We start from the raw sequence: 15,000 nt of genomic DNA on the forward strand, positions 1-15,000 counted from the left end.
AACCCTAACCCTAACCCTAACCCTAACCCTAACCCTAACCCTAACCCTAACCCTAACCCTAACCCTAACCCTAACCCTAACCCTAACCCTAACCCTAACCCTAACCCTAACCCTAACCCTAACCCTAACCCTAACCCTAACCCTAACCCTAACCCTAACCCTAACCCTAACCCTAACCCTAACCCTAACCCTAACCCTAACCCTAACCCTAACCCTAACCCTAACCCTAACCCTAACCCTAACCCTAACCCTAACCCTAACCCTAACCCTAACCCTAACCCTAACCCTAACCCTAACCCTAACCCTAACCCTAACCCTAACCCTAACCCTAACCCTAACCCTAACCCTAACCCTAACCCTAACCCTAACCCTAACCCTAACCCTAACCCTAACCCTAACCCTAACCCTAACCCTAACCCTAACCCTAACCCTAACCCTAACCCTAACCCTAACCCTAACCCTAACCCTAACCCTAACCCTAACCCTAACCCTAACCCTAACCCTAACCCTAACCCTAACCCTAACCCTAACCCTAACCCTAACCCTAACCCTAACCCTAACCCTAACCCTAACCCTAACCCTAACCCTAACCCTAACCCTAACCCTAACCCTAACCCTAACCCTAACCCTAACCCTAACCCTAACCCTAACCCTAACCCTAACCCTAACCCTAACCCTAACCCTAACCCTAACCCTAACCCTAACCCTAACCCTAACCCTAACCCTAACCCTAACCCTAACCCTAACCCTAACCCTAACCCTAACCCTAACCCTAACCCTAACCCTAACCCTAACCCTAACCCTAACCCTAACCCTAACCCTAACCCTAACCCTAACCCTAACCCTAACCCTAACCCTAACCCTAACCCTAACCCTAACCCTAACCCTAACCCTAACCCTAACCCTAACCCTAACCCTAACCCTAACCCTAACCCTAACCCTAACCCTAACCCTAACCCTAACCCTAACCCTAACCCTAACCCTAACCCTAACCCTAACCCTAACCCTAACCCTAACCCTAACCCTAACCCTAACCCTAACCCTAACCCTAACCCTAACCCTAACCCTAACCCTAACCCTAACCCTAACCCTAACCCTAACCCTAACCCTAACCCTAACCCTAACCCTAACCCTAACCCTAACCCTAACCCTAACCCTAACCCTAACCCTAACCCTAACCCTAACCCTAACCCTAACCCTAACCCTAACCCTAACCCTAACCCTAACCCTAACCCTAACCCTAACCCTAACCCTAACCCTAACCCTAACCCTAACCCTAACCCTAACCCTAACCCTAACCCTAACCCTAACCCTAACCCTAACCCTAACCCTAACCCTAACCCTAACCCTAACCCTAACCCTAACCCTAACCCTAACCCTAACCCTAACCCTAACCCTAACCCTAACCCTAACCCTAACCCTAACCCTAACCCTAACCCTAACCCTAACCCTAACCCTAACCCTAACCCTAACCCTAACCCTAACCCTAACCCTAACCCTAACCCTAACCCTAACCCTAACCCTAACCCTAACCCTAACCCTAACCCTAACCCTAACCCTAACCCTAACCCTAACCCTAACCCTAACCCTAACCCTAACCCTAACCCTAACCCTAACCCTAACCCTAACCCTAACCCTAACCCTAACCCTAACCCTAACCCTAACCCTAACCCTAACCCTAACCCTAACCCTAACCCTAACCCTAACCCTAACCCTAACCCTAACCCTAACCCTAACCCTAACCCTAACCCTAACCCTAACCCTAACCCTAACCCTAACCCTAACCCTAACCCTAACCCTAACCCTAACCCTAACCCTAACCCTAACCCTAACCCTAACCCTAACCCTAACCCTAACCCTAACCCTAACCCTAACCCTAACCCTAACCCTAACCCTAACCCTAACCCTAACCCTAACCCTAACCCTAACCCTAACCCTAACCCTAACCCTAACCCTAACCCTAACCCTAACCCTAACCCTAACCCTAACCCTAACCCTAACCCTAACCCTAACCCTAACCCTAACCCTAACCCTAACCCTAACCCTAACCCTAACCCTAACCCTAACCCTAACCCTAACCCTAACCCTAACCCTAACCCTAACCCTAACCCTAACCCTAACCCTAACCCTAACCCTAACCCTAACCCTAACCCTAACCCTAACCCTAACCCTAACCCTAACCCTAACCCTAACCCTAACCCTAACCCTAACCCTAACCCTAACCCTAACCCTAACCCTAACCCTAACCCTAACCCTAACCCTAACCCTAACCCTAACCCTAACCCTAACCCTAACCCTAACCCTAACCCTAACCCTAACCCTAACCCTAACCCTAACCCTAACCCTAACCCTAACCCTAACCCTAACCCTAACCCTAACCCTAACCCTAACCCTAACCCTAACCCTAACCCTAACCCTAACCCTAACCCTAACCCTAACCCTAACCCTAACCCTAACCCTAACCCTAACCCTAACCCTAACCCTAACCCTAACCCTAACCCTAACCCTAACCCTAACCCTAACCCTAACCCTAACCCTAACCCTAACCCTAACCCTAACCCTAACCCTAACCCTAACCCTAACCCTAACCCTAACCCTAACCCTAACCCTAACCCTAACCCTAACCCTAACCCTAACCCTAACCCTAACCCTAACCCTAACCCTAACCCTAACCCTAACCCTAACCCTAACCCTAACCCTAACCCTAACCCTAACCCTAACCCTAACCCTAACCCTAACCCTAACCCTAACCCTAACCCTAACCCTAACCCTAACCCTAACCCTAACCCTAACCCTAACCCTAACCCTAACCCTAACCCTAACCCTAACCCTAACCCTAACCCTAACCCTAACCCTAACCCTAACCCTAACCCTAACCCTAACCCTAACCCTAACCCTAACCCTAACCCTAACCCTAACCCTAACCCTAACCCTAACCCTAACCCTAACCCTAACCCTAACCCTAACCCTAACCCTAACCCTAACCCTAACCCTAACCCTAACCCTAACCCTAACCCTAACCCTAACCCTAACCCTAACCCTAACCCTAACCCTAACCCTAACCCTAACCCTAACCCTAACCCTAACCCTAACCCTAACCCTAACCCTAACCCTAACCCTAACCCTAACCCTAACCCTAACCCTAACCCTAACCCTAACCCTAACCCTAACCCTAACCCTAACCCTAACCCTAACCCTAACCCTAACCCTAACCCTAACCCTAACCCTAACCCTAACCCTAACCCTAACCCTAACCCTAACCCTAACCCTAACCCTAACCCTAACCCTAACCCTAACCCTAACCCTAACCCTAACCCTAACCCTAACCCTAACCCTAACCCTAACCCTAACCCTAACCCTAACCCTAACCCTAACCCTAACCCTAACCCTAACCCTAACCCTAACCCTAACCCTAACCCTAACCCTAACCCTAACCCTAACCCTAACCCTAACCCTAACCCTAACCCTAACCCTAACCCTAACCCTAACCCTAACCCTAACCCTAACCCTAACCCTAACCCTAACCCTAACCCTAACCCTAACCCTAACCCTAACCCTAACCCTAACCCTAACCTAACCCTAACCCTAACCCTAACCCTAACCCTAACCCTAACCCTAACCCTAACCCTAACCCTAACCCTAACCCTAACCCTAACCCTAACCCTAACCCTAACCCTAACCCTAACCCTAACCCTAACCCTAACCCTAACCCTAACCCTAACCCTAACCCTAACCCTAACCCTAACCCTAACCCTAACCCTAACCCTAACCCTAACCCTAACCCTAACCCTAACCCTAACCTAACCCTAACCTAACCCTAACCCTAACCCTAACCCTAACCCTAACCCTAACCCTAACCCTAACCTAACCCTAACCCTAACCCTAACCCTAACCCTAACCCTAACCCTAACCCTAACCCTAACCCTAACTAACCCTAACCCTAACCCTAACCCTAACCCTAACCCTAACCCTAACCCTAACCCCTAACCCTAACCCTAACCCTAACCCTAACCCTAACCCTAACCCTAACCCTAACCCTAACCTAACCCTAACCCTAACCCTAACCCTAACCCTAACCCTAACCCTAACCCTAACCTAACCCTAACCCTAACCCTAACCCTAACCCTAACCCTAACCCTAACCCTAACCCTAACTAACCCTAACCCTAACCCTAACCCTAACCCTAACCTAACCCTAACCCTAACCCTAACTAACCCTAACCTAACCCTAACCCTAACCCTAACCCTAACCCTAACCCTAACCTAACCCTAACCCTAACCCTAACCCTAACCCTAACCCTAACCTAACCCTAACCCTAACCCTAACCCTAACCCTAACCTAACCCTAACCCTAACCCTAACCCTAACCCTAACCCTAACCTAACCCTAACCCTAACCCTAACCCTAACCCTAACCTAACCCTAACCCTAACCCTAACCCTAACCCTAACCCTAACCCTAACCCTATCCTGACCCTTATCCTGACCCTAACCCTAAACCTAACCCTGACCCTAACCCTAACCCTAACTAACCTAACCCTAACCCTAACCCTAACCTAACCCTTACCAAACCTTAACCCTAACCCTAACCCAACCCTAACCCTAACCCAACTATCCCTAAACCTAACCATAACCCTGACCCTAACCCTAACCCTTACCCTAACCCATTTTTATGAAAACATAACCCTAACTCCTCCCTACACCCTAAACTGAATCATTTGAACTTGAGGCCTAAACCGAACCAGTCACACCAAGTTTATAACCTAACCCTAAAATAACCCATTTTTATGAGTATACAACCCTTACCTAGTCCCAGACCCTAAAATTAACCATTTGCACTCGAGGCCTAAACCGAACAGGTCACACCAAGTTCATAATCAATGCCGGAAAAACCTTAACCCAAAACTAACCCCTAAGCTTAACCAAATTTGGGACCTTTATGAAAATTTAACCATAACCCAGCCCTTGACCCTAAACTGAACCATTTGAACTTGAGGCCTAAACCGAACCAGTCACACCTAGTTTATAATCTAACCCTAAAATAACCTTTTTTTATGAATATACAACCATTACATAGTCCCAGACCCCGAACTTAACCATTTTATCTTGAGGCCCAAACCATACCAGTCACACCAAGTTCATAATCTGTATCTGAAAAACCTTAACCCTAAACTTACCCCTAAGCTTAACCAAATTTGGGATCTTTATGAAAATTAAACCATAATCCAGCCCTTGACCCTAAACTCAACCATTTGAACTTGAAGCCTTTTGCACTTAAAAATATGAACCCAAAACATGAAAACCATATCCCACCATCTGCCCCCCCCCAAACCCCCCCCACCCCCAACACCAGCACCACATACATGTACACACAAAGACACACACATCTCTCCACACACGCTCCTTCATCTCCCTCCCTCTCACCTCTAACTGCTCCATTTCCAAAGAGGGTCAAGGTTATTGACAAGGAACCATGGATAGACAATACGCGCCGGCCCGTGCAAGCCCTTGACATTCCCATTCAACCGGCCAGTCGATTGATGAACCGGGGGGTGTCACTGTAAATTTCCCCAACCTAACCCTAACCTAACCCTAACCCTAACCCTAACCCTAACCCTAACCCTAACCCTAACCTAACCCTAACCCTAACCCTAACCCTAACCCTAACCCTAACTAACCCTAACCCTAACCCTAACCCTAACCCTAACCCTACCCTTACCCTAACCCTAACCCTAACCCTAACCCTAACCTAACCCTAACCCTAACCCTAACCCTAACCTAACCCTAACCCTAACCCTAACCCTAACCCTACCCTAACCCTAACCCTAACCCTAACCTAACCCTAACCCTAACCCTAACCCTAACCCTAACCCCTAACCCTAACCCTAACCCTAACCCTAACCCTAACCTAACCCTAACCCTAACCCTAACCCTAACCCTAACCCAACCCTAACCCTAACCCTAACCCTAACCCTAACCCCTAACCCTAACCCTAACCCTAACCCTAACCTAACCCTAACCCTAACCCTAACCCTAACCCTAACCTAACCCTAACCCTAACCCTAACCCTAACCCTAACCCTAACTAACCCTAACCCTAACCCTAACCCTAACCCTAACCTAACCCTAACCCTAACCCTAACCTGAGGATTCTCACCAACTTTATGTCCGGTAAGCTGACAACATGTCTCAGCACCATGAGCAACAAAACACGTCCGCATGTCGAATAAACACAAACCTGGGGGGTCAGTCCATTTCAGCTATAGGAGGATGCTACAATCTCAGTAAAGTAAGAGTGTGTGTGTGTGTGTGTGTGTGTGTGTGTGTGTGTGTGTGTGTGTGTGTGTGTGTGTGTGTGTGTGTGTGTGTGTGTGTGTCCTTTAGGTTCATCCCACTGGCGTGTACCTGGCTCTAATGAATACACACTTGAGGGTACAGCTTACGGTCTTCTTGCTCTGGTCAGGGCGAGGGTGAGTACGTCCCGCTGAAATATCTGGTTGGGGTTAGGGGTTTAGGGTTTAGGGTTTAGGGTCAGGCTGCTGAGGGTAAAGACCTGCTCTTTTGTGCAGTAACTTGGTAAAAATCCAGTCTGGGATTATCTCAGGACATTTTTTTCTGTGAGGCAGTGAACGAGCTGCTGGTCGTTGATCATTCAGAGGATTTTTTCCAGACTGGTGTTAAAACAGATTTCTTGTTTGGAGTTTGTCACCACTTTTGTCTTTGGTCGCAGACACTGGGGGCGAGCCCGGCATGGAGGATGATGTCACAGAGTTTTGATATGGCGATTGTCTGGGTCTCTGTTTTTGGTTTGACAGGTTTCTTTAGTTTCTGATGATCCTGAATCTTTCAGCTCCAGAGATAGACCAAAGTCTGAGCGTTTGACTCTGTGTGTTCAGTGCTGGACGACCATCAGTTTGGACTGATTTGATGAGAAGCTGTGAGTGTTACAGAGTCAAAGCTCATGATCAAAGCCCAGCAGAGGTTTGTCTTTGGCTCAGTGAAAAAGGTCACTTCCTGAGGGGGGAAGGATTTTCACCCTGGTAGTTTGGGGGTTTTGTGAAATCATGTTGTTTCTGTGTGCAGTGTTTCTGGGGGTGTGTGTGGTAACTATACCAATATCTGCTGTTTTCCAAACATCTTTTTACTTTCCTCCTCTGAATGAAGGAGTTGGAAAGAGCCAAACCTGTTGTCCGGTGGTTCTCACAGCAGAACAGGGTGGACAGCTACCATGGATCATACGGATCCACTCAGGTAACTTCTACACACCTTTCTCTCACCTCATCTTTTTTATTCACTCTGTATGAACTGGGTCCACCTCCACTTTTCTCCAGGCTACCATAATGGTGTACCAAGCTGTGGCTGAGTACTGGGCCAACGCTGAGGAACCAGAGTATGATCTAAACATTGACATGACGCTGCCTGGTAAATCTTTGAAGTTAAAATTCAACAAGGGCAGCCAGTTTTCCACCAGAACCTCTGAAGTAAGAAGACATTCAGAAAATATATACATTAAGCATTGAGTAATTTCTAACTGGTAGACCATGACATACACCGTACATACTGACTCAGGGACTCCTGAGAAGAAAAATAACTCTGCTGTACCGACATGGGCACTGAGATTTAAAGCTCATGTCGTATTTTGTGACTGTTTTTTTCTTGGTTCATTTGTATGGTTTGCATGTTTGCCTCATATCTCAACAGTTCAACAACATCAACCAAGACGTAACAATTGTTGCTGAAGGTGCTGGTGAAGCAACAGTGACAGTAAGTTTACAAAACCCCTGTTATGGTTTATTTGTGGTTTGTGTTCCTTTTTGTGACACATATTGTTAAGGTATTGTTATCAGCCACTTATTGTTTCTTAAGAGAGGCCTTCACAGTTTTTTCAGATATTTTGGGACATTTCTCGAATCATCCTCACCATTTACAAAACAATAATTGCATTTCTCAAAACAGTTTGTATAAAGTACGAACTCTGAAAACACATGGATCGTGGGAGACTGGGACAGAGACACCACGATCTGGCACAAGACAAAGAGAGACAGATTTTCACAAGAAGTTTCAGGGCACAGGTGGAAACCATGTTGACTCACAATCACATCAGTGGAGGAACATTGGGACAGGAAGTGAAGTTGCCTGAGAAAAAAGGAGAGTGACTACAAAATAAAAACAGACATAAAATCCTGATACACTAAAATAAAAAGCAAAATGTAACATCACAGACAAAATGTGACAAAAGGTAAAACAGGGTTTCTATTTTTTTTTTTTAACTTTTACACCATGTGATGTCACCAAAGGGGTACCAGGAGACGTATAAACCCTAACAAAGCGGGCAATACGCCTGCTCCTCAATTTCTGCCCCTGTTAAAAACAAGCACCAACCTCCGTCTGAGATTATGAGACGATGCTGAAGTGCTAAAATCTGCTGTTCCTCCAGCGCCCTCTTGAGGCTGGCTCTGGAAGTACAAGAAGTCACAAACACACCAAGCCAAAAAAAGCTGTTTTCAAAGCAGAAATTAACATTTTTACAGCCTGGTTCAAAAAACGTCTCCTGTCTGAGTCGATAGTTTTACTACCAGCTCCCACTGTACGGGGGGGAATGTTTTTCTAACTCGGCCGTTCCAATATGGCCGCTATAGACGATATGCTTCATTTTGCGTTTCAGAAACAGACGGGTGACGTCGGCGAAACAACGTCCATGTTTTATACAGTCTTTGGTTAAAAACAGCTGAAGTCTCCACCGGCCTCAAACATGTGGTTTGTGTTTGTTCCTCAGATGGTGTCCATGTACTACGCTCTGCCCAGCGTCAGGGAGAGTAACTGTCAGAAGTTCAATTTGTCAGTGCAGGTGACACCAGGTAGCGTGTTGTTCTCTGTGATCTGACGCCATTTTTTTAATCTCCGTGATGTTTCCAACAAATATTTCCATCATGAACGCACAGAGCCAGCTTTAACCCAGAGCTCACTGGATGGTTTGTCTCCACAGTGAAGGCCGACGAAGAAGAGAAGGTCTACAAGTTAACGATCCAGGTCATGTGAGTGCTTTCTGTGTCTCTACCTGTCCCTGCATGAAACGTGTCTCCACATGTCCCTATGTGTCCCTGCATGTCCCTATGTGTCCCTGCATGTCCCTATGTGTCCCTGCATGTCCCTGCACACTCCACATGTCTCTATGTGTCCCTGCATGTCTCTATGTGTCCCTGCATGTCTCTATGAGTCCCTGCATGTCTCCACATGTCTCTACCTGTCCCTGCATGTAACGTGTCTCCACATGTCTCTATGAGTCCCTGCATGTCTCTATGTGTCCCTGCATGTCCCTATGTGTCACTGCATGTTCCTATGTGTCCCTGCATGTCCCTGCACACTCCACATGTCTCTATGTGTCCCTGCATGTCCCTGCATGTCTCCACATGTCTCTATGTGTCCCTGCATGTCTCTATGTGTCCCTGCATGTTCCTATGTGTCCCTGCATGTCCCTGCACACTCCACATGTCTCTTTGTGTCCTGCATGTCTCTATGTGTCCCTGCATGTCTCTATGTGTCCCTGCATGTTCCTATGTGTCCCTGCATGTCCCCTGCACACTCCACATGTCTCTATGTGTCCCTGCATGTCTCTATGTGTCCCTGTATGTCTGTATGTGTCCCTGCATGTCTCCACATGTCTCTACCTGTCCCTGCATGTAACGTGTCTCCACATGTCTCTATGTGTACCTGCATGTCCCTGCATGTCTCCACATGTCCCTACATGTAACAACATGTCTCTACATGTCTCTATGTGTCCCTGCATGTCTCTATGTGTCCCTGCATGTCCCTGCACACTCCACATGTCTCTTTGTGACCTGCATTTCTCTATGTGTCCCTGCATGTCTCTATGTGTCCCTGCATGTTCCTATGTGTCCCTGCATGTCCCTGCACACTCCACATGTCTCTTTGTGTCCCTGCATGTCTCTATGTGTCCCTGCATGTCCCTGCATGTCTCCACATGTCTCTACCTGTCCCTGCATGTAACGTGTCTCCACATGTCTCTATGTGTACCTGCATGTCTCCACATGTCCCTACATGTAACAACATGTCTCTACATGTCTCCACGTGTCCCTGCATGTAACAACATGTCTCTACATGTTCCTATGTGTCCCTGCATGTCCCTGCACACTCCACATGTCTCTATGTGTCCCTGCATGTCTCTATGTGTCCCTGTATGTCTGTATGTGTCCCTGCATGTCTCCACATGTCTCTACCTGTCCCTGCATGTTACGTGTCTCCACATGTCTCTATGTGTACCTGCATGTCCCTGCATGTCTCCACATGTCCCTACATGTAACAACATGTCTCTACATGTCTCTATGTGTCCCTGCATGTCTCTATGTGTCCCTGCATGTTCCTATGTGTCCCTGCATGTCCCTGCACACTCCACATGTCTCTTTGTGTCCTGCATGTCTCTATGTGTCCCTGCATGTCTCTATGTGTCCCTGCATGTCCCTGCATGTCTCCACATGTCTCTACCTGTCCCTGCATGTAACGTGTCTCCACATGTCTCTATGTGTACCTGCATGTCTCCACATGTCCCTACATGTAACAACATGTCTCTACATGTCTCCACGTGTCCCTGCATGTAACAACATGTCTCTACATGTCTCTATGTGTCCCTGCATGTAACAACGTGTCTCTGTGTGTCTCTTCATGTCTCTTCATGTCTCTATGTGTCTTTATGTGTCTCCACATGTCTCTTCATGTCCCTGCATGTAACGTGTCTCTGTGTGTCACTACATATCTCCACATGTCTTTAGGTATCTCTATGTGTCTCTACGTGTCTTTACATGTCTCTTTGTGTCTATAAATGTCTCTACGTGTCTCTTTGTGTCTCTACGTATCTCTAAGTGTCTCTACCTGTCTCTACGTGTCTACGTGTCTCTACATGTCTCTACGTGTCTCTACGTGTCTCAGTTTTGTCTTGAGAGCTCTTGTCTTTGTTTTGATGATTCTGTCTGTCCTGGGGACAGGTTTAAGGACCCTGATCACAAATCAACCATGGCAATCGTTGACGTGGGTTTGCCAACGGGCTTCGAAGCCAGCTCAAAGGACTTGGACAAAGTAAATACTTCTTGACATTAGAATGCAGAAACAAAGAGAGGAGCTGATTGCTCTTTAACCGTTCCCGTTTGTTTGTTGTAGATGTCTCAAGGACATGCCCGCACGATTCAAAAGTATGAGAGGAACAGTCCATTCTCAGAGAAAAGCAACATCATCATTTACCTGGACAAGGTAGGTTTCTGTGTCCCCAGTTCCCTCTGCTCATTGGGTAAACTCCAATTAGCCATCTCGTAAGTAGAAATACACACCACGACGCGAGCATTGGATGGTTCCCAAAGACTTGGGCCATCTGGACGGGAAAGGTCTCAGACCAGCCCAGGAAGCAGAGGGAGTCCTCACATAACCCTGACCCTGGCTGTGAATGCTACACTTGGCCCAGCAGCCGTAGCAGGAAGTTGTAGTTCTCCAGGCTCGGTCATGTGACACAACCAGGCAGGCAGTAGCTGGCTGCAGCAGGAAAGGACCCTGTCCTCAAAAGTCCTGGTAGGCGTTGGTGGGGTTTCTAAACTCAAATCTATTTAATCTACATACTACAGCGTATAATCACCACAAAAATTATCTCAAGACATTTTCTCAATAACATGAACAGATCTGGACCTGTTCACATTAAAAACACATGATCATATAAACAGAAACCCAACATGAAGACAAGATAAGAGGTCTGACCTCATCTTAACACCACCATGAGGACAGAGCTCCACAGCATTTAGCAAGTTACAACAGAGAGGAACAACTTCCCTTTCACAGGCAGAAACCTCGGACAGAACCAGACTCATGTAAAGGCTGATGCACACCACAGGACATGGGGCTGAGTATTGCCCTGATCTCACCCTGACGACCAAAGCCAGCAAAGGCCCGACTGACTGATGTTTGTAAACGGCATGATGTGTGATTTCCCTGAGGTGTGGGGTGTTCAGAGTGATTTTGTTCAGTTGGAGCCGCTCAGAGGCCTCCTGTTGAGAGATCGTAGATAATGAACATATTTATTATTACCCCTAACCCTAACGCTTATATATATATCCAGCAGTGTGGGGCGCTGTGAGAGGAGCCGAGCAGGTAAAGCGTATATTGTCGCTAGCCAATCAAAACGCGAGCTGTCTCAGCTGACTGACCACACAGGAAGTGAGAAATCCATTAAACACAGACAACACACACACACACACACACACACAGATTTTTTCTTGTGATGGACTTTGTTCTTGTCTCAGGTTTCGAACACGCACCCTGAGGAGATCTCCTTCAACATCCTTCAGAGGATGAAAGTGGGTCTGTTACAGCCAGCTGCTGTGTCTGTGTATCAGTACTATGAAAGTGAGTCCAACCAATCAATCAATCAATCTTTATTTATATAGCGCCAAATCATAACAAATGTTATTTCAAGACACTTTACAAAAACATTTACAGGTCTAGACCCGTAAATGTTAATAATTTTTTTTTTAGCAGAAACCCAACATCAAGACAAGATAAGGAGTCTGATCTTATCTTAATCCACCATGAGTACAGGACTTTGCAGCATTTAGCAAGTTACCATGGAGAGGAACAACTTCCCTTTAACAGGCAGAAACCTCGGACAGAACCAGACTCATGTTAGACAGACATCTGAGGAGACTGATGGGGTCAGAGAGACAGATAGAGGAGAGAGAGAGTGGGAGAGAGAATAAAGGGGGGGGAATAGGGATAGAGATACACACACACACACACACACACACACACAGACACACACACACACACACACACACAGACACACACACGCGCACACACAGAAAGGGAGAGAGAGAGAGACAGACGCACACTTGTGTGTAATACCCTATTTTCCGCACCACAAGGCTTCAGTTTTCTCAAAAGCCGACAGTGTGCCTTATAATCCGATGTGCCTTGTAGTGCGGAAAATACGGTACTTAATTCTGATGCTTGGGGAGGAGTAAACACCTCCTGCTGTTTGTCATTTCACCTCCTGATGTTGGAGGAGAGCTTCCTTCAAGCACGTCTTCAGCTTCTTAACTAACGTCTTTCTCTCCTGCTGCAGAGGACGTCGGCTGCGTGCACTTCTACAATCCGCAGAGGACGAGTGGAGAGCTCCTGATGCTCTGCAAGGGGGATTTATGCTCATGTGCTGAAGGTGAACAGAAAAACCCTGTCAGCTGTTCAGCTCTTTGGCCTCGTGTCAGACAGCGTAGCTTGTGTCGCTGATGTTTGAAGAAAGTTTGTTGAACATGAACCAGGTGTTGAAATGAATCAATGTCATCCAGACCTGTTGTTCCCAGACCAGTTGTTCCCAGACCTGTTGTTCCCAGACCTGTTGTTCCCAGACCTGTTGTTCCCAGACCTGTTGTTCACAGACCTGTTGTTCCCAGACCTGTTGTTCCCAGACCTGTTGTTCCCAGACCTGTTGTTTGCAGACCTGTTGTTCCCAGACCTGTTGTTCCCAGACCTGTTGTTCCCAGACCTGTTGTTCCCAGACCTGTTGTTCCCAGACCTGTTGTTCACAGACCTGTTGTTCCCAGACCTGTTGTTCCCAGACCTGTTGTTCCCAGACCTGTTGTTTGCAGACCTGTTGTTCCCAGACCTGTTGTTCCCAGACCTGTTGTTCCCAGACCTGTTGTTCCCAGACCTGTTGTTCCCAGACCTGTTGTTCCCAGACCTGTTGTTCCCAGTAGGTCGGCTTGGAAATATCTGTGGCTCAGTGATATGGAAAACAGTTGGAAAGACTTAGCCAGCCTCCAGATTATTTCATTTTTTCTGTTTAAATCCCAGGAGTCGGTTTATTCCACATACAGATGAAAACATTTTTACCCAGTGTAATAAAAACTGTTCAGGGGGTATTTAAGTTCATTTATACACGTTTCAAAATGCAGCATTTGACGAAAGAGCGAAGGGGCATGCCAGAGTGCAGCACATCAAGTTTTAATGAAAATGTGTGTGAAACACAGGAAACAACACGTCTGTCGTCCTAAGCTTATGAACCAGAGTCACTGCTTCTGTTGACTTTCTGTCTGCTCTACGTTTACAGAGAAATGCAGCATGCAGAACAACGAGAACATCCAAAATAACCAGAGAACCCAAAAAATTTGTGAGAGCACAAAAAACAGCAAAATAGATTTTGGTAAGTGAGTTTTTTTGTTTGGTGATAAAAAAAGTCTGTTTTACGTTAGACTTTCACTGCTGTTGAGTTTTGACTGAATACATTCCTGCATTACTGCCTCCTTAGCAGAAATGAAAACTTGTTCAGCACGTTTGTGAAATGTTGTGATGAAGATTCTCCATCAGGCGGATGATATTAGAGTATTAGTTTGTCGTCTCACACAGAGCAGCTGAAACTTTTCCTCTGAGTCAAAGCAAAACTAATGATCTGTTCTGAAGCCGAGGCCCCACTGTCTGCACAGCCCTGCTATGATGCTATGAGGTTTTTGTTATGTGACAAATGAGACCAAGGGAAATCAGAACGTATACGCAGAACGTCTTCGGCCTTTAATGTGACCTCTGACCCGGAAAGACTTTTCACAGGTCCAGGGACGGTTTGTGGGAGTTGTTGACAGTTCTTCCACGCAGCGTGTTCATGACGTCAGGCTGTGATGTAGGACGAGGCAGCCTGGCCCGCAGTCTTCACAGGTTTTCCATCCAGTCGGGTTTCTCCACCCCACACTGGCCCGTCTGTGTCTCTATGGACCTTGTTCTGATCACTGGTTGCAGCCATGTGCGAACAGGAAGGGGCCGTCCTCAAAGTTAGGAGCATGAAAATGTCCAAATGGGTTTGGTGTGCTGAAGCATTAAGAGCTCCTTTAAGTTCAGGGTTAGGGTTAGGGTTCCATTAAGGGCCCAAGCCCACCCTGACAATCAACCCCCCTCCACCAAACAAACACCTGGCACAGTCAAACAAGCACCGTTCTCCTCACAGCCACCACCCTCAGACTCC

At 47.1% G+C, this 15,000-nt stretch overlaps 1 protein-coding gene across 1 annotated transcript in view; it reads left to right on the forward strand.

Moving 5' to 3' along the window:
- LOC141791699 (complement C3-like) overlaps positions 1–15,000 on the forward strand; it is a 57,974-nt gene that overhangs the window by 38,329 nt on the left and 4,645 nt on the right. Inside the window, exons 43-53 of the mRNA XM_074672335.1 lie at positions 6,381–6,466; positions 7,161–7,247; positions 7,328–7,477; positions 7,698–7,760; positions 8,773–8,854; positions 8,983–9,031; positions 10,997–11,087; positions 11,169–11,258; positions 12,296–12,398; positions 13,114–13,206; positions 14,098–14,190. Of these exons, the coding sequence (XP_074528436.1) occupies positions 6,381–6,466; positions 7,161–7,247; positions 7,328–7,477; positions 7,698–7,760; positions 8,773–8,854; positions 8,983–9,031; positions 10,997–11,087; positions 11,169–11,258; positions 12,296–12,398; positions 13,114–13,206; positions 14,098–14,190 (987 nt within the window). The remainder of the gene's footprint in view (positions 1–6,380; positions 6,467–7,160; positions 7,248–7,327; positions 7,478–7,697; positions 7,761–8,772; positions 8,855–8,982; positions 9,032–10,996; positions 11,088–11,168; positions 11,259–12,295; positions 12,399–13,113; positions 13,207–14,097; positions 14,191–15,000) is intronic.

Source organism: Halichoeres trimaculatus, unplaced genomic scaffold (assembly GCF_033239565.1).
Source record: "Halichoeres trimaculatus isolate MK-OKI-2021-1 unplaced genomic scaffold, fHalTri1.1 fHalTri1_scaffold_6, whole genome shotgun sequence".
Lineage (NCBI taxonomy): Eukaryota > Metazoa > Chordata > Actinopteri > Labriformes > Labridae > Halichoeres > Halichoeres trimaculatus.